The sequence below is a fragment of the Paramormyrops kingsleyae genome, chromosome 18 (assembly GCF_048594095.1).
Source record: "Paramormyrops kingsleyae isolate MSU_618 chromosome 18, PKINGS_0.4, whole genome shotgun sequence".
Taxonomy (NCBI): Eukaryota; Metazoa; Chordata; class Actinopteri; order Osteoglossiformes; family Mormyridae; genus Paramormyrops; species Paramormyrops kingsleyae.
This window is the reverse complement of record NC_132814.1, coordinates 6,960,730-6,986,506: the sequence shown is the minus strand read 5'-3', so window position 1 is coordinate 6,986,506 and position 25,777 is coordinate 6,960,730. Positions and strand designations below refer to the sequence as shown.

The 25,777-nt window shown below is 41.5% G+C and overlaps 1 protein-coding gene across 2 annotated transcripts; it reads right to left on the bottom strand.

Moving 5' to 3' along the window:
* Positions 1-237: 237 nt before the first annotated feature.
* On the bottom strand, positions 238-13,079 carry lig3 (ligase III, DNA, ATP-dependent). 2 transcript variants are annotated; one of them, XM_023797004.2, is made up of 21 exons: positions 12,944-13,079; positions 11,620-12,203; positions 11,230-11,358; positions 10,228-10,437; positions 9,767-9,918; positions 9,464-9,630; positions 8,798-8,875; positions 8,037-8,205; positions 7,789-7,944; positions 7,443-7,574; positions 7,262-7,341; positions 6,798-6,885; positions 6,511-6,588; positions 4,703-4,826; positions 4,418-4,560; positions 4,101-4,175; positions 3,800-3,946; positions 2,950-3,100; positions 2,673-2,770; positions 1,383-1,472; positions 238-1,172 (listed from the first exon to the last, which is right to left on the bottom strand). In XM_023797004.2, exons 2-21 carry the CDS (start codon positions 12,167-12,169, stop codon positions 939-941), a joined length of 3,051 nt encoding a protein of 1,016 aa, XP_023652772.1. In that variant the 5' UTR covers positions 12,170-12,203; positions 12,944-13,079; the 3' UTR covers positions 238-938. The 2 variants fall into 2 exon arrangements, with proteins under 2 accessions (XP_023652772.1, XP_023652771.1); XM_023797003.2 differs by having other exon boundaries at positions 12,837-13,075.
* Positions 13,080-25,777: the final 12,698 nt, after the last annotated feature.

Sequence of the window (25,777 nt, the reverse complement as noted above, 5' to 3'; positions counted from 1 at the left end):
GCAGCCACTGTAGCAGACTAGGGGGGACATGCCTCACTTAGAGTAAGGCTAGGGTAGGTGTCATACCTATCCCTGCAGCCAGGGGGCACCATATAAGCACAACAGTTTTGTATGAGGTGCTTGCAGTACAGGAAACAGACTTCCTGGTCAACCAGGAAAAACATGAGGAATGTGCTTTAAGTCAATGCTCCATTTTCAACTATATCATCAGTTAAAGAGCAACCACAAAATCAACCATTAAATTCTAAACTTCTTTATTGACTTGTTTCACCTTTAAGTCAATATGCTTGTTTCTTTAAGTGATAGTGAGCGCTGTAGAAAAAGCACCGGGAGGACTTCCTGCATTCGTTTAAAAAGCTGAGCTCTTATTTCAACAGTTCATTTTTGAAAAAGCTTTTACATCAGAACTTGAATAAAAAGCTACCAAGCCACACCCATCCCTACTATCAGCACACTGCACGTTACGTCTCTGCTCAGTACAAGCAGCAAAAATGGAACATGTAAGAATCATAAAATGGGCTGGTTCACCATGGAAATGGTTGAATACCAAAGGAAAGTACATCCTTTAGCTATTTAGCTCAGGGGGAAAAAAATATGTATAATACATACATACATAAAGAAAATGAAATCGGTAGTGTGCTTATGTGTGTTTTTACAGCTCAGCAGAAAGCTGATAGCCACAACTTAAAAAAAAATAAAATAAAAAATTAAAATATGATCCAGCTGTATATCACGCAAGATACTATGGCTGTTTTATGCCTCACAAGAGCTGAAATGCGTCACAGATATGGTTTATACCTGTCTGGGTGAGACAACCCCCATGGACCATTTAGTGTGAAACCAACCTGACTGGCGTGTGAATTGCATAATTATTTAAGGGGGGGGGGATAAAATCAACTTGCATGCATTTCCCAGATCTAGCTGCAGAAGACATGAGCTCAACAGGACGGCACCACCCTGCGTTTCCGAATGCATTCCCAGATCCAGGCAGCGCTGACTTTCTGGGCTGCGCCGTCTCCCTCGGGCTCTGCAAGGGTGTGTGTGGCTGAAGAGGCATCGTAATCCGGCACCAGGTCTCCGTCGTAGGCCACAAAGTACCGCCGGAGTTTCTCATAGTCTTCCACTGAATCAGGCATGAAAAGCTTCACTCCAGTGAAGATGTCAAGTAAGGTCTGATGTAAGGAAAGCAAATATTCAGAATTAGACTGTAGATGTCACCGCAGGAATGGTTTACAGTCATCTCTGCAAAACTACTATTTTTATATAAGCTATTAGGGTACCATCTGTATTGTCGTGCACTTGGAGGAAATAAGCAGCCAATTAAACATGCAACAAAATCCATGCGTTAAGTACATTTCAAAATGAATTCATTTTCACAATACCTTCTCTTTCGTAGGTTCTGACAATTGGAAAGGAGTGGTCTTCGCCGATTGGCTTTGTCCGTTGCTGTGTACGGTTTCAGTTTTTTTTAGCTGAAAGCAGAGACGTGGCATAAGATTCCAAATTTATCTGAACATAAAGTTACAGTACGGGAGAATCTTTGTTCCTCTTCTATTGCTTCAAGTCTTGCGGTTTGTTGTTACATAAAGTTTTGGAGGGCGCTCGGTTAGGGTTAGTTTTGGAGGGCGCTCGGTTAGGGTTAGTTTTGGAGGGCGCTCGGTTAGGGTTAGTTTTGGAGGGCGCTCGGTTAGGGTTAGTTTTGGAGGGCGCTCGGTTAGGGTTAGTTTTGGAGGGCGCTCGGTTAGGGTTAGTTTTGGAGGGCGCTCGGTTAGGGTTAGTTTTGGAGGGCGCTCGGTTAGGGTTAGTTTTGGAGGGCGCTCGGTTAGGGTTAGTTTTGGACGGCGCTCGGTTAGGGTTAATTTTGGAGGGCGCTCGGTTAGGGTTAGTTTTGGAGGGCGCTCGGTTAGGGTTAGTTTTGGAGGGCGCTCGGTTAGGGTTAGTTTTGGAGGGCGCTCGGTTAGGGTTAGTTTTGGACGGCGCTCGGTTAGGGTTAATTTTGGAGGGCGCTCGGTTAGGGTTAGTTTTGGAGGGCGCTCGGTTAGGGTTAGTTTTGGAGGGCGCTCGGTTAGGGTTAGTTTTGGAGGGCGCTCGGTTAGGGTTAGTTTTGGAGGGCGCTCGGTTAGGGTTAGTTTTGGAGGGCGCTCGGTTAGGGTTAGTTTTGGACGGCGCTCGGTTAGGGTTAATTTTGGAGGGCGCTCGGTTAGGGTTAGTTTTGGAGGGCGCTCGGTTAGGGTTAGTTTTGGAGGGCGCTCGGTTAGGGTTAGTTTTGGAGGGCGCTCGGTTAGGGTTAGTTTTGGAGGGCGCTCGGTTAGGGTTAGTTTTGGACGGCGCTCGGTTAGGGTTAATTTTGGAGGGCGCTCGGTTAGGGTTAGTTTTGGAGGGCGCTCGGTTAGGGTTAGTTTTGGAGGGCGCTCGGTTAGGGTTAGTTTTGGAGGGCGCTCGGTTAGGGTTAGTTTTGGAGGGCGCTCGGTTAGGGTTAATTTTGGACGGCGCTCGGTTAGGGTTAGTTTTGGAGGGCGCTCGGTTAGGGTTAGTTTTGGAGGGCGCTCGGTTAGGGTTAGTTTTGGAGGGCGCTCGGTTAGGGTTAGTTTTGGACGGCGCTCGGTTAGGGTTAGTTTTGGACGGCGCTCGGTTAGGGTTAATTTTGGACGGCTCTCGGCTGACAAACGTACCTTTTTCCCCACACGCTCCCCTTCAGGCATTTTCCTCTTGGGAATGGGAGGAGGCGTTTCAGGTTTCGCTTGTTTTGCTTTAGGTGTTTGGCTGTTCCCTGAGTACAGGAGAAGACGAGATGTGAACCTAAGCCTGAACACTTAGGTATACAAGCATGCAACATTTATGCATAAAAACCGTTTAATAATCGACTCGCAGGCTGCCTTGGCAGCTTTATCTGTGAAAATGTTCTAAGTCAGAATGATGAAAATGAAAGATGACTTGAGAGGAGCTCACCAGCCTTTCTGGAGGTGGCAGCTTCGTGGGATGAGGGTGACGGAGAGTTCTCACCGCTGTCTCCCCCAGAGGAGCCCTTGTCGCCATTACCCTTTGATGGTCCTGCTGTCACCTCAAAATCACTATTTTCCTTGGAAATTCTATACAGTTCCTGCGAGAGAAGTGAGAAGTAGCAGTAATAAGCTCCCATTTCAGACTGAACAATCAGTCTAGGAAGCAAAATCTCATATATAGAAGTAGTTGGGTGGGTTCTGGTGGACTGACTGGCTGAAGTTCATGTAGAACTTCTTCAGTGTGCAACTTATGCTAATTACACTCAACAGCCACTTCGTTAGAGGCACCCTTTTGCCAACAGAACGGTCTGAATTCAACAAGTAGCTGGATCCTTTCCTTACACAGTCTGGTCCATGACATTTTTAGCTTTCAATGGTCTGGCTATTCCCCTCTGACCTCTCATTAACAAGATACAAATAAGCATGTGAAAATGGCCTCGGAACACTGGGTTCTTTTTTTGCTTATTACACAATTATCTGTAAACTATAGACATTGTAGCACCCAAAAATACTAGAAGAGCGGCTGTTTGAGACACCCGGACCACCATGTTGAAAATCATTGATTGCGCACGTAGCCAGATACTCTAGGCTGAGATGTTGGCATACATGAGCAGACACCAATGAAGTGGATGCTGAGTATGTACAGTAAACTGTAAAATGTACAGTATAAGGTACAAGTTGCTTTGGACAAAAGGGCAAGTTCAGCATTTACAAACAGTAATAAAGCCGTCCGTATATATTTGTTCATGGTTAATGAGGCAGAAGGCTGCACGGCATGAGGTGGTGTTATACTGCACTTTGAGCTGAGGAAGATTGGTGGCGCTCTTCCAGTCTTTGTCGTCCCGGATGCGGGTGCAGCGTGGGAAGCGGATGGAGATGCCGTCAGCCGTGTGCATCTCTGACTTCGAGAACTCGGCTCCTGTGATCTCCCAGACCGGAGCTTTCTAACCATGGCAGGGACACAGGACACAGGAGCGCCGTCAGGGACATGCTGCCAGTAGATAGAGAACTCCTCCCCATTAACATGGCAGTATCAGCATATCTTAAGAGGAAATCCACTTCACTAAATTGAATGAACACAATCTGTTGAATACTTACTTCCGGATCCCGGATAAGGAAATCTGGATAATAGTTCTTGACGATTTTCAGCCAGCTTGGGATTTTGCTTGGATCCTAGGAGACAAAGATATTTCCTTTCTTTGTGAAGTGGATGCAGTTTATGCATAGGATAGTGTTTCCCAACGCAGACCTTGGGGACTCAGACGGTCCATGTTTTTGCTCCCTCCCAGCTCCCAAATGAGCAAAAACGTGGCCTGACTGCAGGTCCCCGAGAACCGGATTGGGAAACACTGGCATAGGAAAACAGGGGAAGGTGCATCGTCTCAGAATTCTATGGCAGTTAGTTCATGCTCTACCTTGCTGATCTTGATGACATCCAGCTCTTTCTGCAGCCTGGCCAGGGTTGCGTCATCATACCCTCCAGAGCACTTGGTCACCGTGCACCACTTCTTTGACTCAGGATCATAACAGCCCATTAAGAAGCTGGACATGATCCCTCCTGTAGAAGGACATGGTTATACAAAAGCTGAGTCACCCTCTTCAAACTGAATCAATGTTTGTTTACGAGCGACGACATGCAGGTTGACATCTGAAAAATGCTTAGTGACCGAGCTCTCAGTGCACGCACTGGATGGCCTTACCGTTTGAACCTTTTCCATAGAAAGCGCCCAAAACCACAAGGTCTGCAGTGTCTGCCATAGCGCCTTCATTCAGATAGTCTTTCTTTACTTTCAGCCAGTGTCTCTTTCCAGGCTCATAGGGGCCCTTTTAACAAAAGACAATATTTTTCAGTCTCTGAGTGTAATACAGACATTACATTTGACTGGCAACAGACCCTACAGTTTCAGTCAAACTAACTAGATGCTGTCAGAACGCCAGTGTATAAAGGGTTTGCAAAGGACATCACAGCAAGCGGCAGTCACTGCACTCACACCCACTGAGTGGCAAATAGACTGAGTGGCAGCTTCAGCGCTTGGCTTGAGTGCCGCAAAAACACATGGGAATGAGCCGTCTGGCGATTGATTAAACACAAATCGATTTAACAAGAAATCGGAGCTGTCTTTTTATAGCCGAAAACTAAAGGAAGCAAATGGATCACTGCAATCTGCAGAAACAACTGGAATCCAAGAAATGTTCATTAGCAGTAAACATTTTGTCAGTTATGTAGGATTTTTGGGTAAAGTTACACACTCTATTGACTACTCATGGATTAAATATTTAGCATCATTCATTTATATTATGTGTGACTGTAAAGATTCCATGATGATGAGCCTTGAGTTCCAAAAACAATGTGGGGGAATATTAGATAGCGTTAGCTAACCAAAACAAACACAGTTTACCTTATAAGGGGCTTTTCCACAGAAACAATTTAGACAGTTTCTCATGTTGCAGTGCATTTTGCTACTTAGTCCATATGAGGCGGCATGCTCTAGCGGGAAAGTGACGTCAATGCAAACCCTCTATTCCCCAGATGGCCCCCTCACCCCCCCCTCCAATCAAATCCATCTCTACAATCTCTAGCCTCCCGACACACTTTCTCTGGCAGCGACCCCTCCCTTCGCCGTCACTAAGAGGCAATTTTGGTGCAATATGTCTCTAAATAGACCCAGATCACCAATGCAATGAAGGAAGTATGAAAAAGATCAAATACTTTTAGAGTTAGCGTGTTCACAAGATAAAGTGTCTTCTGAAGCTGCCCTCGCCTTCCTTTGCTGCTACACAGCACTACTGCTTCTAATTTACTGAAAGCTGTCACAAAATTAAGTCGTGTATATCTCCACCCATAACGTTTTTTTGTGAAGTGGCAATAAGATCCATCAAATACTTTGAGTTATCGCACTACCGACATCAAGCGTCTGAGGCTGTCCTCTGCCATCACTATGCAGAGGTGCTTCACTTTTGGTGTGATTTGTTTCAGAATGTGATCAGTTCCATATCCTCTCCCAAACAGTGTGTCTGCAAAGTATGAAAGTGGAAATCTCTACGGCAACAGTGGACCGGTCCCCAAACCATATGTATTCCCCATCTGGGGAATATAACTACAACGTCCATTTGAAACTAACTGTAACCTCTGATATTATAAGGGACAGGTGTGTGTATCAGTCGGTTAAGACTCCGTGCAAGGCCCTTAACTTCCGACTGCTTGAGGGGCACCACATGCATGCCAAAACTGCACTCAGACACCAAGCTTTGCTTCCACCTGTGTGTCTGTCTGTCTGTGTGTGTGTGTGTGTGTGTGTGTGTGTGTCTGTGTGTCTCAAAAGGATGGGATGTGTGACAAGTATTCCAAAATACCTGCACTCATACTTGTACAAATGGCAAATAAATCACCATTTCATAAGCCGGTAAGAGAAATGGTGATATTTTATATTCAGGCCATGATTCTTAGAGGCACAGCAAGGGCTCTAGGCCCGTATAACCAGCCAAGGAGAAGGAGGAAGCCATTTACCTTTATGTCCTTCAACACCAGTCCCTCAAGACCCTCTCTGATGACCCGTGTGATCATCTCAGCTAGATCTGCTCCTTTCTGTCATTCAGAAAATGAATAATTTTTCAATACACTACAAAAAAAATGGAAAATATACCTTTTAGCTGCTCCACATCTTGGTTTTTGCACCTAACAAAATATATTTTATACAATACCAATGAAGAAAAGACATTTCTGCAGCAAAGGAAACCCCTCAAAAAGAAAAACAGGTACAGTTATTAATGTATGTATAGAATGTTTCTACTCACAGTGACGTGTTTCATTTCAGAGAACAGTATTCTGTTGGGAACTTCTACCATGTTATCGTGGAGGAACTTCCTTCTTTCACAAAGTGGTCTGGAAAACACAAATACGAATTGTCTATTCATCGGTGTTTCCCAATCCGGTTCTCAGGGATCCATAGACAGTCCACAATTTTGCTCCCTCCCAGCTCCCGGTAGGGAGCAAAAATGTGGACTGTCTGGCAGGGAGTAGGGAGGGAACAACAGCATGGACTGTCTGGGGGTCCCCAAGGACTGTATTTGTGAACACTGGTCTTTTTAAGCTAGTCTATTATATACTTATCATTGGTTGAGTGTTGTATCTTTAAATATGAACTGATCTTAGGACTCATCCAAAACTAGCCAGTTTGCAATTTAAAACCTCAGACTAAAAAACATTCAGGCAGAATCTATTTCTTTCAAAATTCAGAAAGCAAAAAAGCATTACATACTTGTCCATTAGGCTCACGCCATTGAAATAAATGCAATCGAACACAAATAGGCACACTTTGGCATCCTGGAAGGCTGCTTTCTGAAATTAAACAGAAAAAGAAGAAAAATCAATTACTATTTCTTGGAAATTATTCATTGATAGACAGGCTTAAAAGTATCATGTGCAGCCATAAATATTACCTTGTGCACACCCAGGGTTCCAAAAGGCAAGGGTTTACCGGTGTTGGTGTCAATCAGAAGCACCTCAGCATCCAAAATCATACTATGACCCCCAGGAAAAGCCTGGGGGATGAACTCTTTAAAATGGGCCACCTGAAATGAATGAGAGTGAGTCAGTGAGTGAGTGACTGATTTTTAGAGCACATTTTAAAACAATCAAGGTTGACCAAAGTGCTGTACAAGAATAATTCATAAGAGCAATAAACTGATTTAACACAGGAGATCAAAAATACTGTGCAAGAGTATGCAACTTAAAACGGAGCAGCAGCCTGAAACGATTCCATACGGCGAATCCGCCACTGCTCACCTTGTGTGGCAGGACAGGTTTGAGACTGCGGCTGAAGTAACTGAAGTGGTCTCCATTTTTGTGGACCTGAACTCTCTCCCCGTCGTATTTGATCTCGGAGTACATGCCATTAGGGCACTTCTTCATTGCATGCTCAATCGATTTACACGCCTCTGCCTGCGTGTAAATATGAAACGTATTCAGAACCTCACTCCCACGCAGCAATACGCAGTTAATTTCATTTCAGTGATTTATAGGGTGATACCCACCAGCATGGGCTGCACGGGAGTCATGAGCGAGGCCTCCACGCTCAGGATCTTCCTGGGGCCCGAGCCAGTGGATGACTCCTGTTGATTTCGCAGCACTCGGTCGATGACGTCTCCAAGGTTACGGGAGGCTTTGAAGGCATCATAGGCGTTGGGGTCGACGGCATCCAGCCTTTAAGGAATACAGGAACCACACGTAAGCCGTGTAAAGGTTAGCAGATGGCATACAATATTAGTGCTTCAGACAACACTTCACATTAACTGCACCTTCATAATGCATTCATTATCCATCCATAGAACATTCAGTGCACCTTCATAATGCATTCATAGAACATTCATAAGGAGCATGCAAAAATACTAAATGTGTCAAATGATTGCATTCCTAACACTTTCGATGAACAATGCATTAATAAACATTATATGATTGTACAATTATAATGGTTGTTATTAATGCATATTACAACTGTAATGTCTTGTTCATTGAAAGTATTAAGAATGCAATGCTATAAGGTATGGTAAGGTGCATTTACATACAGGATGAGGACATGTGAACCAAATGTTCTACAAATGCATTATGAAGGTGCACCGAATGTTCTACGAATGCATTATGAAGGTGCACCGAATGTTCCACGAATGCATTATGAAGGTGCACCGAATGTTCCACGAATGCATATTGATGGAATTATGAAAGTGCAGGTTACGTAAAGAGTTACCCTCCGTTATTTCTATAAATAACTTGATCTCTGAGATGCAAGTAAACTTACACATGCTTGGCTCCAGAGTTCATTTTCAAATCATGTTTAATAAGTCTTATGATGCATTTCAGGTCATTCCCCGTACATCTGAAACACAGAAAATACCAAAATAATGTCACCTGAGAACAGTATATAGTCACTTTTATAATAGAATGCTCCAAAACATACAAAAAAATAGCTATGGTAGCCAGCAGACAACTTTAATAAAATTTAAAAATGAGTGTATTTAGCAAGTACAAGGACAAAAGATATTAAAAGCTCTCCATACTAATGGTAATTTGTTAAACATGAATAGACAACACGGTGGTTTTGCCGTTTCTGGTGGCCCATCATGGCCGCGACATGGCACAACATTTAAAGTTCAGAATTAAGATATACTCAGTTAGCTAAGAGCATGAAGTTTTATTTTAGTTGGCTGCTTTCTATTAAATGTCTCCAAGAGCATTATATCTATGAATCACATCAGTTAAAATGAGTCAAACCTACCAAACATAGACGGGAATCGTGCAGCATGTAATATATATTCCTAAAATCTGAGCAAAAGACGGAAAACAGCTCCTTAAACAGTGAGGGTGGGGGTGAGGGCTGGTTTTTGTTGTCTTTCTGGGGACCACTGTGTTCCAAGAAGCACTGCATAATTATGATGTTTTTTTGACTAGTAACAGAGGGACTCACTTCTTAGCAATGTCTTCCAGTTCTTTCTGCTGCTCGTCCTCCTTGGTGAGCTGGGCTAGGCGTGTTAGCGAGGCATCCACCTCTTGGATAGTCAGAAGACTTTTAGAGGCAGGTGGGAATGACTTACTCTCTTCAAAAAAGATCCGCACAGTCTCTGACACGTCGCCCTGTGTTTGAGAAGGGCAGAAGACACACAAGAAAATAGTTAGATAACCGTCTAAATCAAAGGCCACCTACAAATGAGACAACTGCTACCATTGGTGACAGTCAATCAGGGACAAAGAAAAATTTGAAAACACTGACCTTTTCCAGATCTCGCACCATCTCTTCCTGGTTACAGTTGAAGACACGACTGAAGAGCTTGACAATCTGCTTGTCATTTAAGTTGTACACACTCTTGACCACACCAGGGAGAAGCAACTTCACAGTCAGATACAGGTCTCCCCTGAATTTATCTGTGGAATCCCCAAAGGTTGTATGTGATGAAAATGTCATGCATTTGGTTAGTGGTGCAGTACAACCCATTATGTAGTATAATATGATATCTGGGATGCAACAGCAGAGTACTGATGGCATTTCAAGCAAAGTCAGTCAGACCTTTAGAAACTGTAACCAGATTCCCTTACTGTAGAATTAGCCTACTCCTTGCCTTAATAACCAAATCAAAATTTGAATATCATCTTAAAATACAATCAACTATCAAGTGTGGTACACAAATCCAAGCGCAGAAGAAGCAACTGAGGATAACTTCATTACAAACTCACCTCCACTAGTCCCTTTCCTTAGGAAGTCCTGGATGATCTGAGTTTTCACATTGTAGCTGTTCTTGTCCGCCACCATAGCGCACAGCTTGCGGAACTCACGCAAAAGGCAGTCCTTGTGTCTGGGGTCAGACAGCTCGGTGGACAGCTTGCTGCCTTGGTTAGCTTTGGCCGGGGAGGGGCCGGGGCTGGTTGATGTGCCCGCCTTAGCCGCTGACCAGATACAACACAACACAGGTTAACGCACGTAGCCGAACACTGACAGATTCCAGACAGTGATGCGTTCAGATAGAGACTTGTGAGCCAAAAACAGTGCAGCATTGAACACACCGTGTTGGACTTGTGAAAAAGTTATACATTCCAAAGTTAAGCAGCTATTCAAGTAAATATCATCCTTGTATGACAAGATGATTGGACTAGTGCAACATGATGTGTTAATCTATTAGTTCTGCTGCAGAATTGTTTAGGACCACAATCCAAAAATAGGCAGCTGGGCTAAATTGACCACAGTGCAGGTTCGTAACTGTATGCCCTGCGATGGGCTGGTGTGCTGCCCGGGCTGTACCCCCACTGTACCCCGCCTGTGTGCCCTGTGATGGGCTGGTGTGCTGCCCGGGCTGTACCCCGCCTGTATGCCCTGTGATGGGCTGGTGTGCTGCCCGGGCTGTACCCCCACTGTACCCCCACTGTGTGCTCTGTGATGCTTGGAAGAGGCCCCAGGCCTCCAGTCTCCCTTCTCAGGATAAGCAGCTGGAAGACGGATGAATACATATTGCTAATTATTTCCCCATGATACATGTTCTGATCATAGCACCTGTAGACATCCTAAGAGTTTTTCATACAGAAATAAATGTAAAGGGTGCCTCCCGACAAACAGACAGACAGACAGGCAGATAGACAGGCAGGCAGGCAGACAGGCAGGCAGACAGACAGACAGGCCTACTCTATGGGAGCATGAGACACCAGCTGGCCAAACTGCCTCATGACTAAGAGTTGCCGCCTCACCAGTGAAACCAGAAAACTTCCTGGGGGCATTGATGGAAGGATCAGCCAAAGGTGCTGTTAACTGTCCACTGTTGTTCAGCTTGGCTTGTACTTTCTTCTTTGGGCTTGCATTTGTTTTGCTAGCCAAATCTATCAAAACAGGAAACAAGGAACACAACAAACAACTTTTCAGTTTAAAACACTCAATTGCTTACCTTCCAAAGTTGTTAATACCTGTATTTAGGGGAAGGGACTAACAAAACATATATAAACTAACGCTATTAATTTAATGTGAGGGATAAACAAATGGGAGTTTATCACAATATGAAATGCATGCCTTTAAAATTCTTAACTGTTATGACAATATTGACAGATCTATTGATGTCAATACTTGTCCCCAGTTCAAAATACCTGCAATGTGTTTGTTGATGAGCTCTTTGTCCTCGTCCTGCAGTTCCTCCCAGCCCTCCAGGTCCGTCATATCTTCGATCTTCTTTGTCGTCGGCCGAGAGCGTTCCAGCTTCTCGAAGATGCATTTCACGTGATACCATTCCTTCATCTCCCCGGCAGACTCACTGAAGGGGTTGGGCACAATCTTGCCAATGCGGACCAGCCCTTTCATTATTTTGTCCTTGCACTTCTTGCAGCCGGCAGTTCCGCGCTTGGCGTATTCCACGCAATACCTCTGCTCAGCCATGCTTTCTGGTACACTGCCACTCTTGGGCCAAATCACACGGGTGAGGCAACAGGCGGAGACACTAAATGTCCGAGATGCTTCGCTCCACTTAGAGCTGATCCAGGGCTTGAAAAAGACAGTTTGGGAGTGCTGAGGTAGTACTTGGGAATACAGGCAAAAAAGGTAGGTGCGTGCAGATCCTGAAGTAAGGTGGACTCTGCGCAGGTCTCTTAAAGGTGTACGGTAGAATCTTTGTACGACGAAGCTGACAGAGAATTTCTGCATGCAGATTGTTTTCTTTCACACTTTTTTCATACATCTTTAAGAAAAGGAATACAAAACAATTATGAAAAAGCTAACTGTTAACAAGTTCATGAGAAATTACATTTCTGAGTACTTGCCTATTAGAAAGTTGTTACACTTGGTGGTACTAGACCTTATCAACACAACTGACCTTTCACCTGCATACTTATCCATCAGCTATCAACTACTATTAACCAAAGAGAGATTTTACTTGTCGCGGCGAACATACATCTGTTTCTTACAAACACAGTTCAGCTGATCGAGACTTTTGGAACAATTTTTAAACCCCAATGCTTATTACATAGCCCCAAACTTGAAATATTAATTTGCTTCTTTTCGGCACTGCCTAACCAAAAAGTTCACTCTCAATGAGTGACTTATAATACATTGTCGACGATACAAATATGCGTATCCTTCATTTTGTAAAAAAAAAAAAAAATAGGCATGCAACGTCTCGTAGTGCCAGTGCTTTATCAGGTTAGCAGTACTGTTTGATATTTGGCAGAAAAATAAAAGGTGTTCGTAAAATGTTAGCTAACATAAACATGAGGATATTTAATTCAACAGCGTGCTTAATTTCCTCAATAATGATAGAGAGGAGCATCCTTGATTTTCCACACTAACACATCTACCGAAATCCAGCACTTACCCACACTTGCCATTAGCCCTTTGTTTACTTCATACGGGTTTCTTTACCTGACTTCATTCATCAAATACCAAACTCGTAGCGCTCCTTCTTAAATAATATCGACTTACTTGTTAACGAACTCCTTTACTTTTCACTGTGTTTACAAAATTATGTAGTAACATTTTTAACCTACTGATCCAGCTCAGCTTCCCCTTTAAATATCACGCTTCCTCTTTTGTTTCACAGAGTTTCCTGTGTTACTGCGCAGGCGCGAAACACATCTTTTTATTTATTTTTTTGCCGACAGCAATGTCTTCTCCGAGAAAACGTTTTTAACGAGAGGGGCCTGGATTTGCCGCGGATGGCGGCAGTGCAGGCGGCAGAGGGGAGTCGCCATGCGAGATGAGCCAATCACAATGTGCGTGAATACGCGTCAGTAGCAGCTGGGATACATGACCGATGCGTACAATATTTGAGAAACAAATCAGGATTTTTCCAAAATGCATTAATATAAACATAAAAAGGCAACAATAATGATGTAATTAATGCTAACAACTATAGCCTACTATAATCATCATTTCTATGCTGGAAATTAGGCAACCTGAACGCATTATATGAAAACACATTGCAAAATGGAAATTGGCCTACATGGAGTGAATTATGTTACACTGCAAAAACAGTTTTGTGTGTGTGTGTGTATATATATATATATATATATATATATATATATATATATATATATATATATATATATATATATATACACACTGCTCAAAAAAATTAAAGGAACGCTTTGAAAACACATCAGATCTCAATGGGGGGAAAAATCATGCTGTATATCTATACTGATATGGACTGGGTAATGTGTTAGGAATGAAAGGATGCCACATCGTTTGATGGAAATGAAAATGATAAACCTACAGAGGGCTGAATTCAAAGACACCCCAAAAATCAAAGTGAAAAACTGATCCGGTAGGCTGGTCCATTTTGCCGAAATTTCATTGCAGCAACTCAAAATCGTACTCAGTAGTTTGTATGGCCCCCACGTGCTTGTATGCATGCCTGATAATGTCGGGGCTGCTCCTAATGAGACGACGGATGGTGTCCTGGGGGATCTCCTCCCAGATCTGAACCAGGGCATCACTGAGCTCCTGGACAGTCTGAAGTGCAACCTGGTGGCGTTGTATGGACTGAAACATAATGTCTCAGAGGTGTTCTATTGGATTTAGGTCAGGCGAGCGTGGGGGCCAGTCAATGGTATCAATTCCTTCATCCTCCAGGAACTGCCTGCATACTCTCGCCACATGAGGCCGGGCATTGTCGTGCACCAGGAGGAACCCAGGACCCACTGCACCAGCGTAGGGTCTGACAATGGGTCCAAGGTTTCATCCTGATACCTAATGGCAGTCAAGGTGTCGTTGTCTAGCCTGTAGAGGTCTGTGTGTCCCTCCATGGATATGCCACCACAGACCTTCACTGACCCACCACCAAAATGGTCTTGCTGAACAATGTCACAGGAAGCATAATATTCTCCGCAGCTTCTCCAGACCCTTTCACTTCTGTCACATGTGCTCAGGGTGAACCTGCTCTCATCTGTGAAAAGCACAGAGTGCCAATGGTGGACCTGCCAATTCTGGTATTCTATGGCAAATGCCAATCAAGCTCCACGGTCCTGGGCAGTGAACACAGGGCCCACTAGAGGACGTCGGGCCCTCAGGCCACCCTCATGAAGTCTGTTTCTGATTGTTTGCTCAGAGACATGCACACCAGTGGCCTGCTGGAGGTCATTCTGTAGGGCTCTGGCAGTGCTCTTCCTGTTCCTCCTTGCACAAAGAAGCAGATACTGGTCCTACTTATGGGTTAAGGACCTTCTACAGCCCTGTCCATCTCTCCTAGGGTAACTGCCTATCTCCTGGAATGTCCTCCATGGCCTTGAGACCGGGCTGGGAGACACAGTAAACCTTCTGGCAATGGCACATATTGATGCACCATCATGGAGGAGTTGGACTTCCTGTGCAACCTCTGTAGGGTCCAGGTATCACCTCATGCTACCAGTAGTGACACTGACTGTAGCCAAATGCAAAACTAGTGAAAAAAACTCTCAGAAAAGATGAGGAGGGAAAAATGTCAGTGGCCCCCACCTGTTAAACCATTCCTGTTTTGGGGGTCGTCTCATTGTTGCCCCTCTAGTGCACCTGTTGTTAACTTCTTTAACACCAAAGCAGCTGAAACCGATTAACAACCCCCATTGCTACTTAACGGACTAGATCAATATCCCAGAAGTTAAATTGACTCGATGCTATACTCTGATTAGAAAGTGTTCCTTAAATTTTTTTGAGCAGTGTATATATATATATATATATATGTATAGACTTTCTCAATAGAATTCCCTGAAAAAAATTCATCATCTATAGAGAACTTTCTCTGCTTAATAAAAAAAACAACAGTGATATAATCTCAGGTGAAATGGTATAATTAGTGCTTTAACTCTATCAAGTGACAATTTCTGTAAAGGCTTATCTTCATACCACTGCCAGATATTTGATAATAATTCATCTGTAGAAATTCATTCATTTCGTTCAGTCCATGTTTTGACTAATAAAGCAGAGCTTTTTTCCCCCGCCATGACTTTGTGGTCGTCATGTAGGGCATATTCTGACAGAGGTGTTAGCTAATGGCTGGCAGGATATGCTTATACTGTACTCACAGGGCCACATTACCACTTACACAAAGCAGGGTCACTGTCACACAGGAAGCATGACACCACAGTGTAAACTCACTGAGCCAAAAATATGCTGACATTTTGCACATTTTCTTTGTTTTACAATCATATATAGGTATCAAGATATATTAGAACAGTTAGCTATAGTACATGAATTACCCCTTGGTGGCAGAAAGCATTTAGAAATATTTATAAAATCATTTCAAAGGGACTTTAACAATATGATAGAGTTGGGTAGTTTGACTGGAGAGGATTGAAAATTAATGGTAACAAAATTGGCTTCCCCATCTAGACTTTCACTGGATTCCTCATTTGTCTTTTGTACTGTATCTATAAATGATGGCGTGCAATACAATGAATCTGAGTATGCATGAATTTTTAAAAGGCAAACAATTCCAAAAAATGAGTATTATCACAACCCACAGAACACTCAGTATATGTCCTTTTTGTATAATAATGCAAGCAATTATGAGAGTAATTAATGGGCTTTTTAATAATATTATTATGTGTGTCTCTACTGTAGGCTAAATGCATTAATACTTAATGGAAGTCAGTTCTATGGGGCACAGTGACCAAAAATGTATTAAAGATTAAATAACTACATTTTTTAGGGGGAAGCTAAGAATGAATTGCTCTACATGGTTAAAGAGCCTACATTAGAGCACACAAAAATAAAGTTCAGACACGGACAAGCAGACAAATGATTGTGCGACTCTTGCATAATTGCCTCCAGCCTTATGCAGCATGCTACTCTTACTGATTTCCAGTTGGATCTATTAGACCTGAAAGGACCTCAAAAAAAAGTCTGCTTGACTGAAAAAAAGGACGGGGAGTAGAAGAGACACATTGATCTGTTTTAGAATCTTATCTGACTAATTTTCTTATTGCAGTTTTAGGATTTAATACTTTTTTCCTCTTCCGGTGACATCATTGAGAGTTAAAAATGGTATACATTATATTAACTCTAATGGCCGACTGTGATGATCTTGTTAAATCTTTCTCAGGCACTTGAGGGCAACTATGTTAGGAAGGACGCTGTAAGAATGCTGTGAACTGAAATGACTTATATCACCAATTGCCCAAAATATCACAATAACACATATAAAACAATCTGTATAAAAAAAAAACAGTGGCTGTTAGCTTTCTTTGTTCGACAAGTGTTCTTCTAAACATGACACAGTCACAGAGCCAATAAGTCTGAATACACTGTAGAAATTTTAAACTGTGTGATCTGCTGAGAAATAATTAGCTTGCAGCTGTTTTGACAGCATAATTCATCAGCCCAGCATGGCTGATATATCAGATAATTGTTATTCTCGGGACTTTACAAATAATGAGCAGATGTCATCTAAATAGAATATGTGGACTCTCACAGGGACCCCTACTGCAAAGTAAATAGATTTCTAACCCAACCCAGCACAGAAAATTTCCCTTGCTTGGTACACAAATTAAACCAGCAGATGTCATGGTAGTATTGCAGAAATGCATATCACCTAGACTCAATCGAATTAAATTTTATTGCTAACAACTGCACAATTATACGCACGACCATTCAAACATCCTCAGGTTTATATGTATATTTTCCCATTTACCAGGTTTAGCTCTGCGATTAATATGTATACCCCCCTAATAGATATGCAGTTTTATATGGAATATTTAAATTAATAGACCCCATAGAAACCAGGTTTGTTTTTATACCATCTTCCCCTAACTTGGTGCAGATATTCCCTGAATTTAACAAATGAACTGGCATATTTTGCAATAAAGGTGGAAACCGTGGGGTAATTAAACAAAGGATTTTATCACTGAAGAAAAAATAAACCACAATGGGTGCAAATGGGCTTTTTTCATACGTTCTCCATATCTCCTCCAACATTCCTCCCTCATCCACCCAGCTGACCCTATTAAAACATTATCAAGCCAATTAGGGCATTCAGGCTTAGCTAGGTTTCATTAATTGAAGAGTCTGATGGCATGGGGCTTGTTGCCATAGAAATCCCAAAGATCATCTATATCGAGCCCCTTGCCATTCTGGGTCTCCCACCACGTCCGCTAATAAGGACATACATCTGAGTTTGTCAATAACATATTTACTTGGCTTCTACCTTTGTAGAAAAAAATGAAATGAACAGAGAGAGTAAGGAAATGAAGGATGAGGGCAATGATACATCCTAAAAGAACCTGCAGTTTTGCAGTAACCAATTGATTTAACAATATTACATGATTGTTCATTCAGCATGATTGTTTTATTTGTGATTCTGTTACTATACCAAGAAAAGCAGAGCAAATGCAACCTAACAGAAAAATCAGAAGAAATCAGAAGTTGAGTCCCCATTCTGCTGCTTACTTAAGATGAAATGAACACCATACTGCTTACTGCATTTATGTTTTAACCAGAATAAAGTACCAGGAACAATGACAGTTTAGTAATGTAAGCAAGTGAATGAAGACACTAGCAAGGTACAGACCTTGTCACAGAAACAGCATCGTGTGTGTGGAAAATCACTACTCCTAAATGGTACAATCAACATCCATTTTAAGAAGAGACTGGATCACACTAAGGCTTCACATCGATGGTATCACAATAAAATTAGGGCACAGACTAGCGGGATTGCAGAAAGGGTAATGACTGCAAAATTACAGACTGTTGCTGTCAGAAAATCAGATCGATCTGCACTCTGACGTTAGAAAGGTATCTGACGTATCTGTCCAATATTAGCAGATAATGTGTATTGTAAAGGTTGGTGCTAGATTAACAATTAGCACCATTTTTTGCTTTAACTTCTTTTCTATCACATACTGAAAACTGTAGATAATATATCACGTATGCACACACACATGAAAAATGGATATATCCCATGAAGATGTATCAGTTAACATATGTCAACAGAATGTTAGTAGACGTCAACACTTCTTGGCTTGAACCATGGGTGGTGTGGTGGTGCAGTGGTTAACCTCTGGGACCAGGATTCTAGTCTCTGCTATGGCTCCACGTATGTGGAGTTTGCATATTCAATCCATGTCGTTGTGGGGTTTCTTCCAGGTCCCCCCCCCCCTCCCCACAGTCCAAAAACTTTGCTGAGGCTAATTGGAGTTTCCAAATTACCCATAAGTATGTCTGTGTGAGTGAATGTAGTGTGATTGTGCCCTGTGATTGGTTGGCACCCCACCCTGGGTTGCTCCCTGCCTTGCATCAATAGGCTCTGGACCCTCAAACCCCTGAATAGCCATTACAGAAAATATCTGGTTATAAGCACGTTTTATTGTACAAATACAGTGCAACAATAACATTAACAAATTAAATATTCTTAGTTATTAAGCAAAAGGAGAATGCATAGAACACACAGGAAAACTTTGCCATCACCTACTATTCAGCAGTATATTTGTGTCGATCATGCAGATTCACATTATAAAAACCAGAATCCCAGATTATCTAAAGGAAAAGAAACTGGTGTTACTATTTCTTAACTGTACCTGCTACACAAGAGGGCTCAGAGTACAAAGAAGTTTCTAGAGCATTCCATAATGTAGATGTGGACAATAATGTGCATCTTTGACTGATGGATCGTTTGAAATGCAGGGGGAAAATGTGATTGCATGGGCATCCAGGAGTGGACACACAACAAGCCCATTAATTCACACCCTGTCTTTTCCTTGCTTGTTTCCCTCATGCAGAGGCTTAAATTCCCAAACCCCAAATAGGGTACACAGCAGGGGAACATCCTGGACAGGATTCCTGTGCCTCACAGGGCAAGCACACACTATCTTTGGACAATTTGGACATGCAAATTTGCCTAACAGAGTGCAGGAAAGAAATCAGGGTACCTGGAGAAAAACCTCAGTATTTTGCATATGCTTTGCATATACTTGGGTAAACTGGTAATGAATGTTAATTAATTTTCAAAATTTTCTGAGTGACTATTTGCAAAACTCAAAAGTGAGAAGGCCAGATAATAATTAACAAGGATTGTAAATACGACGCACATAGTGGTCACGGTTGTGTATGGTGTCATGTCCCAGCATGTGCTTCGGCTGGGGATTTGGCCAGAGGTGTCAGGAGAATGACTTGTAGTGTATGAAGGCAGCAAGCAGATATGATGGCAGTAACGTGTCAACACCACGGTGGAATGAGCCAGCTGCTAAACGATTAGCTAAAGTGCAAGAAGAGAGAAGAGCACTCCATGGAGCAGATGGGCAGAACTATTCATGATGTTCTTCAATGTCGCCACCATCCTCTCTTCTGCAACTGCTTCCATTGCTTCCGGGGTCAGTCCTGTGATGGAGCTGGCTTTCCTGATGAGTTTGCCCAGGCGTTTGGCATCAAGTACCTTGCTTCTACAGCAGACCACAGCATATGTAATTGCACTGGCCACTATGCACTGGTAAAATAACATCTCCAGAGACTTGCCACACACATGAGAGAGATGGAAATGCAGCCTCGGAATCTACTCAGACCTATTTGTGCTACAAGTGTCGTCCACCCAGTCCAGTCTGCTGTTCAAATGAAGCCCCAAATGCATGTAACACTGAACCACCTCCGCTTCTCCCCTTGTGTAGTAAGTGGTCTCAGGGGCTTTTTGGAATTGTGGAAATTCACCGGCAACTCCTTTGTCTTGCTATTGTTCAGCAGTAAGTCATTCTCCTTGCACCACACAATGAGGTCCTCCACTAGCTTGCTATACTCTGACTCATCTCCATTTTTGATACGCCGCAGAGTGGAGGAGACAACGGAGAACCTTTGTGGGTAACATGAGCTGATGTTGTAGTGGAAGTCCATCATGTAGATGGTGAAGAGGAAGAGACCTCCCCGATGAGCCCCACCCTTAAAAAAGTAGCAATAATGAGTGATTTTAATTATCTCGTAAACATTTTATTTAAGTTTTTTGTATATCATACTTGTTAGCTATATTATCTTGGGCATTTTTATGAGTTGACTTAATACAAGACAATAATACTCGGAGAAGCTGAAGGTTAAAGAGGAACCGGATAACCAGCAAGAAGGTCGATGTGCTCATCAACAATGAACATGCCTGTGGGAAGTCTGAAGACCTGGAGAGAAGACAATGTGTGGAGAAATGCTGTCTATATGTTAACGCAATGACACCTAATAACAATAACAATAATAACAATCATCATCTTCTTGTTCTTCTTCTTCTGCTCTTCATCATCAGTGTCATCATCAAAATAATAAACACCTTTAAGGTTATAATTGCAATTGAATTAATAACAGTGATATAATTAGAATCTTTTTACAGTTGCTACTTTGTCATGTGAAGTATTTTTTATTCTTTGCGGTTTGTATTGTTACTGGTATTATGGTGCTATTTTGCTTCATTGAATCCTTTGCGTTATCATTGGTGTATTGATTATGACTATGCCTACAGTGCAGCATCAGAAATACCAGAAAAAAATGAGAAATGGAACTGAGAGGATATTTCTACTCATATCTGCCTTTTAAATGAGCCCAGCATCGCCGTGATTCCAGTAACTGTAGCGTGCATGTATAGTAAAAGTCATAACGAGCTAGAGATTTACACGAATTAGAGCAAGATAAACTCGGAATACTCAATACTTAATTAGGGCACAAGAAAGCTCTCATTCGCCAGATCCAGCTAAGATGTGCCAGTTATGAAATGGGAAAATAACAGGAAGAATAGGAAATGAAAGGAAGAAAATAAATTATATGACATTAATCAAAAGAAACATCCAGGATGTTGATATCTGCTCTTAAATAAACTCGGGGTTTTTAACAGCTACTTTCCAAATGGTAAATTAATTAAATCAACGATTACTCACTCAGGCACATGTACACATACTCAGAAACGCAACATACAATTATATGTGAACAAGTCCACTGCACATAGCATTTTAAATGTAGTAGCTATTAAGTTTTGAGTTACTATTATTCATTAAAACAATATTAATATTATTTTTGGCTGTACAACAACGATAGTGACTGACAAGCAGGACAGTAACTTCATGATATCGCTATAGGACAGAACATCAGTTAACACTTATTATAGATGTTCATACACCTCTAAAACTGTTGAGGGGGTTTGGGCTTATCAAGGACCTTGATATACATTAGATGATGTGGGGAAATATTTATGTTAGGATCAGCAAACTGGGTCAGTTGTGCTTGCCCACATGGAAAGAACCTATATGAGGATATATGCGCATATATGAAACCTATATGCAGTATATATGCATATATATGATAATATATATGATGCATATATGCGTATATATGCCACCTATAGGCAAAATTGAGGTGCATATATGTGCATATACAGGCCATATAGGTCTCCTGTATTGCTTCTTTATATCCACATATAAGCCCTATATGTACATACAAGATATGTCTCCTATATAGCTCATGGCAGGATCTGGTCATTTTAGCTCATATCTCACTTTGGCAACTGTCATACATGATGCCTAGCTCATATTTTCTATTATCAAGGCAATAACTAAGAACTAACTAAAAAAAAAACAAAAACTTATATGCGAACACGTGAAATTGGTATCACATGCAATTGGCATGTTATGGAATTTAACTATGGCAAATAAGTGAGAGGAGATGGAAAGCTATGATGTCTACACGTTTTCCTGAAACATTTACTGTACTATGCAGTCCCATGAAACATTTACTATGCAGTTGTATTTAGAAGAACATTTCTTTTTCACGGCAATCTTCGGAGGGAGAGGGAGAAATAGAGGAAAAAGAAAAGATAATTTAATGGCAACAGTGGCACAGATGGGAGAGTGGGTTGTCCCATGATCAGAAGGTCAGGGGTTTGAATCCTGGCTCCTGCAGGTGCAGAATGTCATTGTGTGACAAGATGCTCGCTAAATGTAAATAAAAATTTAAATTTCTAGATTTTGGCCTTTTATTTATGTTGTCTAGCAGCTATGGATTTTAATAATTTTAGTAATAATAATTTAATAATAATTTAATAATAGGTGAACATATAGGTGAACATATATGTGCATATATGTACATATAATATAGGAAAACGGCCAATTTTATATATGTCACATATATTAAAAACCTATATCAAAACCTATATTAAAACATATATGTTTATATAGGTTATTTCCGTGTGGGTGCAGGCAATGGGATAGACCCACCAATGTGCCTGACATTCCCTGCAATGCCACTTCAGGTGTATAATCACTAGGTGGGAGCAAAGCAGGTGGGACAATTAATCTGACAGATAATCTCATTAACCGGCAATAAAATTAAAGATTCACACCATTTTATCCAAAAGTATCGATGCTCGAGTCTTGGCTCATTCATAGGGGAGTATCATTATCTTTTAAATATGTACATGAACACTGTGATGACCCCCCCCCAAGCTGAACAAGGAGCGGCCATTTTGTAACTGTGTGAGTGCAGTGCAGATGTTTGTCTTCTGTAATCACATCCGGCCTTAGCTGTACAATGACTCAACTGAGCACATAAAGTGTATTTATTATAATTACACGTTTTACGTTTTCTGTGTTTAACTTCTTTACATGGTTGGATAGTTTTTAATGCAATGAAAGTACCATGGTAAAGATTCAGGGGATGGCATGGTGGCGCTGAACACCTCTGGGACCAGGGTTTGCCGCCATGGTTCCATGAGTTCCATGATGTTCTCCTCGTGGGGTTTCCTCCGGGTACTCCGCTTCCCCCCCCCCCCCACAGTCCAAAAACATGCTGAGGTTAATTGGCGTTACCAAGTTGCCCGTAGGTGTGTATGTGTGAGTGAATGGTGTGAGAGTGTGCCCTGCGATGGGTTGGCGCCTCATCCTGGGTTGTTCCCTGCCTTGCACCCGTAGCCTCCAAGATAGGCTCCAGACCCCTCGCGATCCTGAATAGGACAAGTGGTTACAGATAATGGATGGATGGGTAAAGATTCACCCCTTTCTGACCGAATGTTGCAGTGAATAGTGGAGCTCTTGGACAGAGGTAGATATTTCAGGTCCAGATAGTACAAATCCAGACCAAGATTTTGTTTCAACCAGCTAGTTGAGCATAAAGAGTCACAGTCAGAGAGGGCTCATCTGGCTGGTTGAAACAAAATCTGGGTGTGGATTTGTACTCTTTGGACTGGAAATCTCCACCTCTGCTTTTGGACCCTGGAATGTGAGAAGTGCGATTATATGCTGGAAGGATATTTGCACTGTTAATATCTTATAGCCTTGGTGCCGCGACACATATTCATGTCTTTTGTATGGACACCGGGAATGAGGGTATTCATCATATTTCTGATCCTTAATCACTGCAGGAGTGATTAATTACAACAGATAGGGCTGTTTTATAGTTAATGCTTAAGCCATTTTAAGAAATTGCAGCAGCTGTCATAAGGTTTCTCTTTGAAGAAAGAAAACGTAGCATTCTATCTAAAAATAAAATGTTTCATCTAATAAAATATATCTCTTAAAAAAAAAAATTCTGACTCATACTCTAACAAAGGAAGTATAATGAAATGCAGTAGATAGAGTGAGTAATATTGAAAATGAGAGCCTTCCCTTTAATATAAAAAAACCCCCTTCTTTAAAAGACAATGTTTCACACAACAAAATGGAAGTGAATTATAATCCTTGACGGTATATGACCCTAACTTTTCACTGTCTGACATTTTTAACTGTTGCAACTATGAAAAAAGAGCAAACACTGTTTCCTTGAATAAAATGACTTTTAAAGAAAACTTAACTTAATGAAAGACAGTGTTAAAAATGGGACCCAAAATGTTGCTTAAATGGATTGAAAATTGTTTTACCCGAGAGTACAATATATATACATTCACTGTATTTTTGTATGAAGTGAGAGAGATATGTATTATGCAGGTTCATGAAACATTGATACAATGTTCTCTTTAACCTGTGGTGTTCAGTCAAAATTACATTACTTTACATGACAAAATATATTGATTTATTTCACGACATATTCAGGGCTTCATTAGAACAGTTTGTAATGTATTTCCAGTGCTTAATTTAGTCAGGGAATAAAAGCAACAATTTTTCCAAGTTCACTGGGGAAATGCACAGTATCGAATGATATTCTGCAAAGCTTATTTTATATTTATTAAGAAAAAATTGATTCTGTATCATGTATATAAGCCAGTCTCTATATTTCTGCACATTCATTTGGTATTGTGGTATATGTCATAAAATATCTTGTAAAATTATTCTATAAATCCAATGAGGGCCTCACTATGTTAGATGAGCTGTGTACAAGAATGAGACAGTTGAAAAAAACTGTCTCAAGACAGAACTTTCTGTAAGGCTATGTCTTAATGTCACACATTTTCAAAAAAAAACAGCTGTACAGTATATTTTCCAAGATTTGATATCCAGCTGAATTCAATTTCTGTTTTTTTCTGTTGCCCATGGCTTGTTCTTCAAACATATTTATGAAATGAATTAATGACAAGAAAATTCAGTTCAGGTTTAGGGTAACTTGATATGGGAGAAGGAATGAGAGAGAGACAGATACTGTACAGTGTTGTGTGTGTGTGTGTGTGTGTGTCTGTGTGTGTTCATGCAAACTCCCAACTTTGTATATGAGCTGACGATGAACTTCCCTTTGAAATGAAGACAATGATTGATGAATATATACTATTTGCATTTAAAAACTGACTTTGTTGTTTAATTTTGTTCAGAATTCTATTCCTTATTTCATATTCATAGCTAGTTAAGCCCCTTCTTTAAAATTATCCACCTTCATGGAAGAAGAGTGGTGCTTGGAATGAGTTACTGTCACAAAGCATCTATTTGCTAGCTGCATATAAAGTCTTCCGTAAAAAGACATTTATATGCAGCACTGATTGCCCATTGCCATCTTGTTCGGCTAAGGCTAAATCAACTGTGGCATATCGAACCCCAGCTAAAATATGCCCCAGCATAAATGTACCACATAACACAAGCGTCCTCAGCTCTGGGTTTTGAATGCCAGTGTTGCAGGTTTTCTCAGATTCTGTGCAGTAGGGATATGAGTTTGCATCATTCAATTAAGGCAATGAGGAGAGTAGAAGAGACTTTGCTAAAACTAAATTGTGGTGATACTGCAGATCTCCAGGATCAGAGATGGAAAGCAGGGTTTGCATGTAGTAAGGTTCGGCTCCGTGTCCGGTTAACTACAGGCTTCTCTGTCTTTGAATACTGTCATACTTTCAAAAATCTTCTATAAGTCGGGGTTGCTGTACATGCAAGTATTATGTGTTCTATTTCACTAAAACTCTTTATGATTTCACTT

What these genes read in the sequence shown, in the direction of transcription:
- lig3 (XM_023797004.2), bottom strand. Translation starts at nt 12,169, where the DNA reads ATGCAGAAATTCTCTGTCAGCTTCGTCGTACAAAGATTCTACCGTACA. An exon ending in CTGGAAGACATTGCTAAGAA is followed by an intron (nt 8,876 to 9,463) that starts GTGAGTCCCTCT and finishes TCTGTGTTTCAG; the next exon opens with ATGTACGGGGAATGACCTGA. An exon ending in AACCTGTCCTGCCACACAAG is followed by an intron (nt 7,575 to 7,788) that starts GTGAGCAGTGGC and finishes CATTCATTTCAG; the next exon opens with GTGGCCCATTTTAAAGAGTT.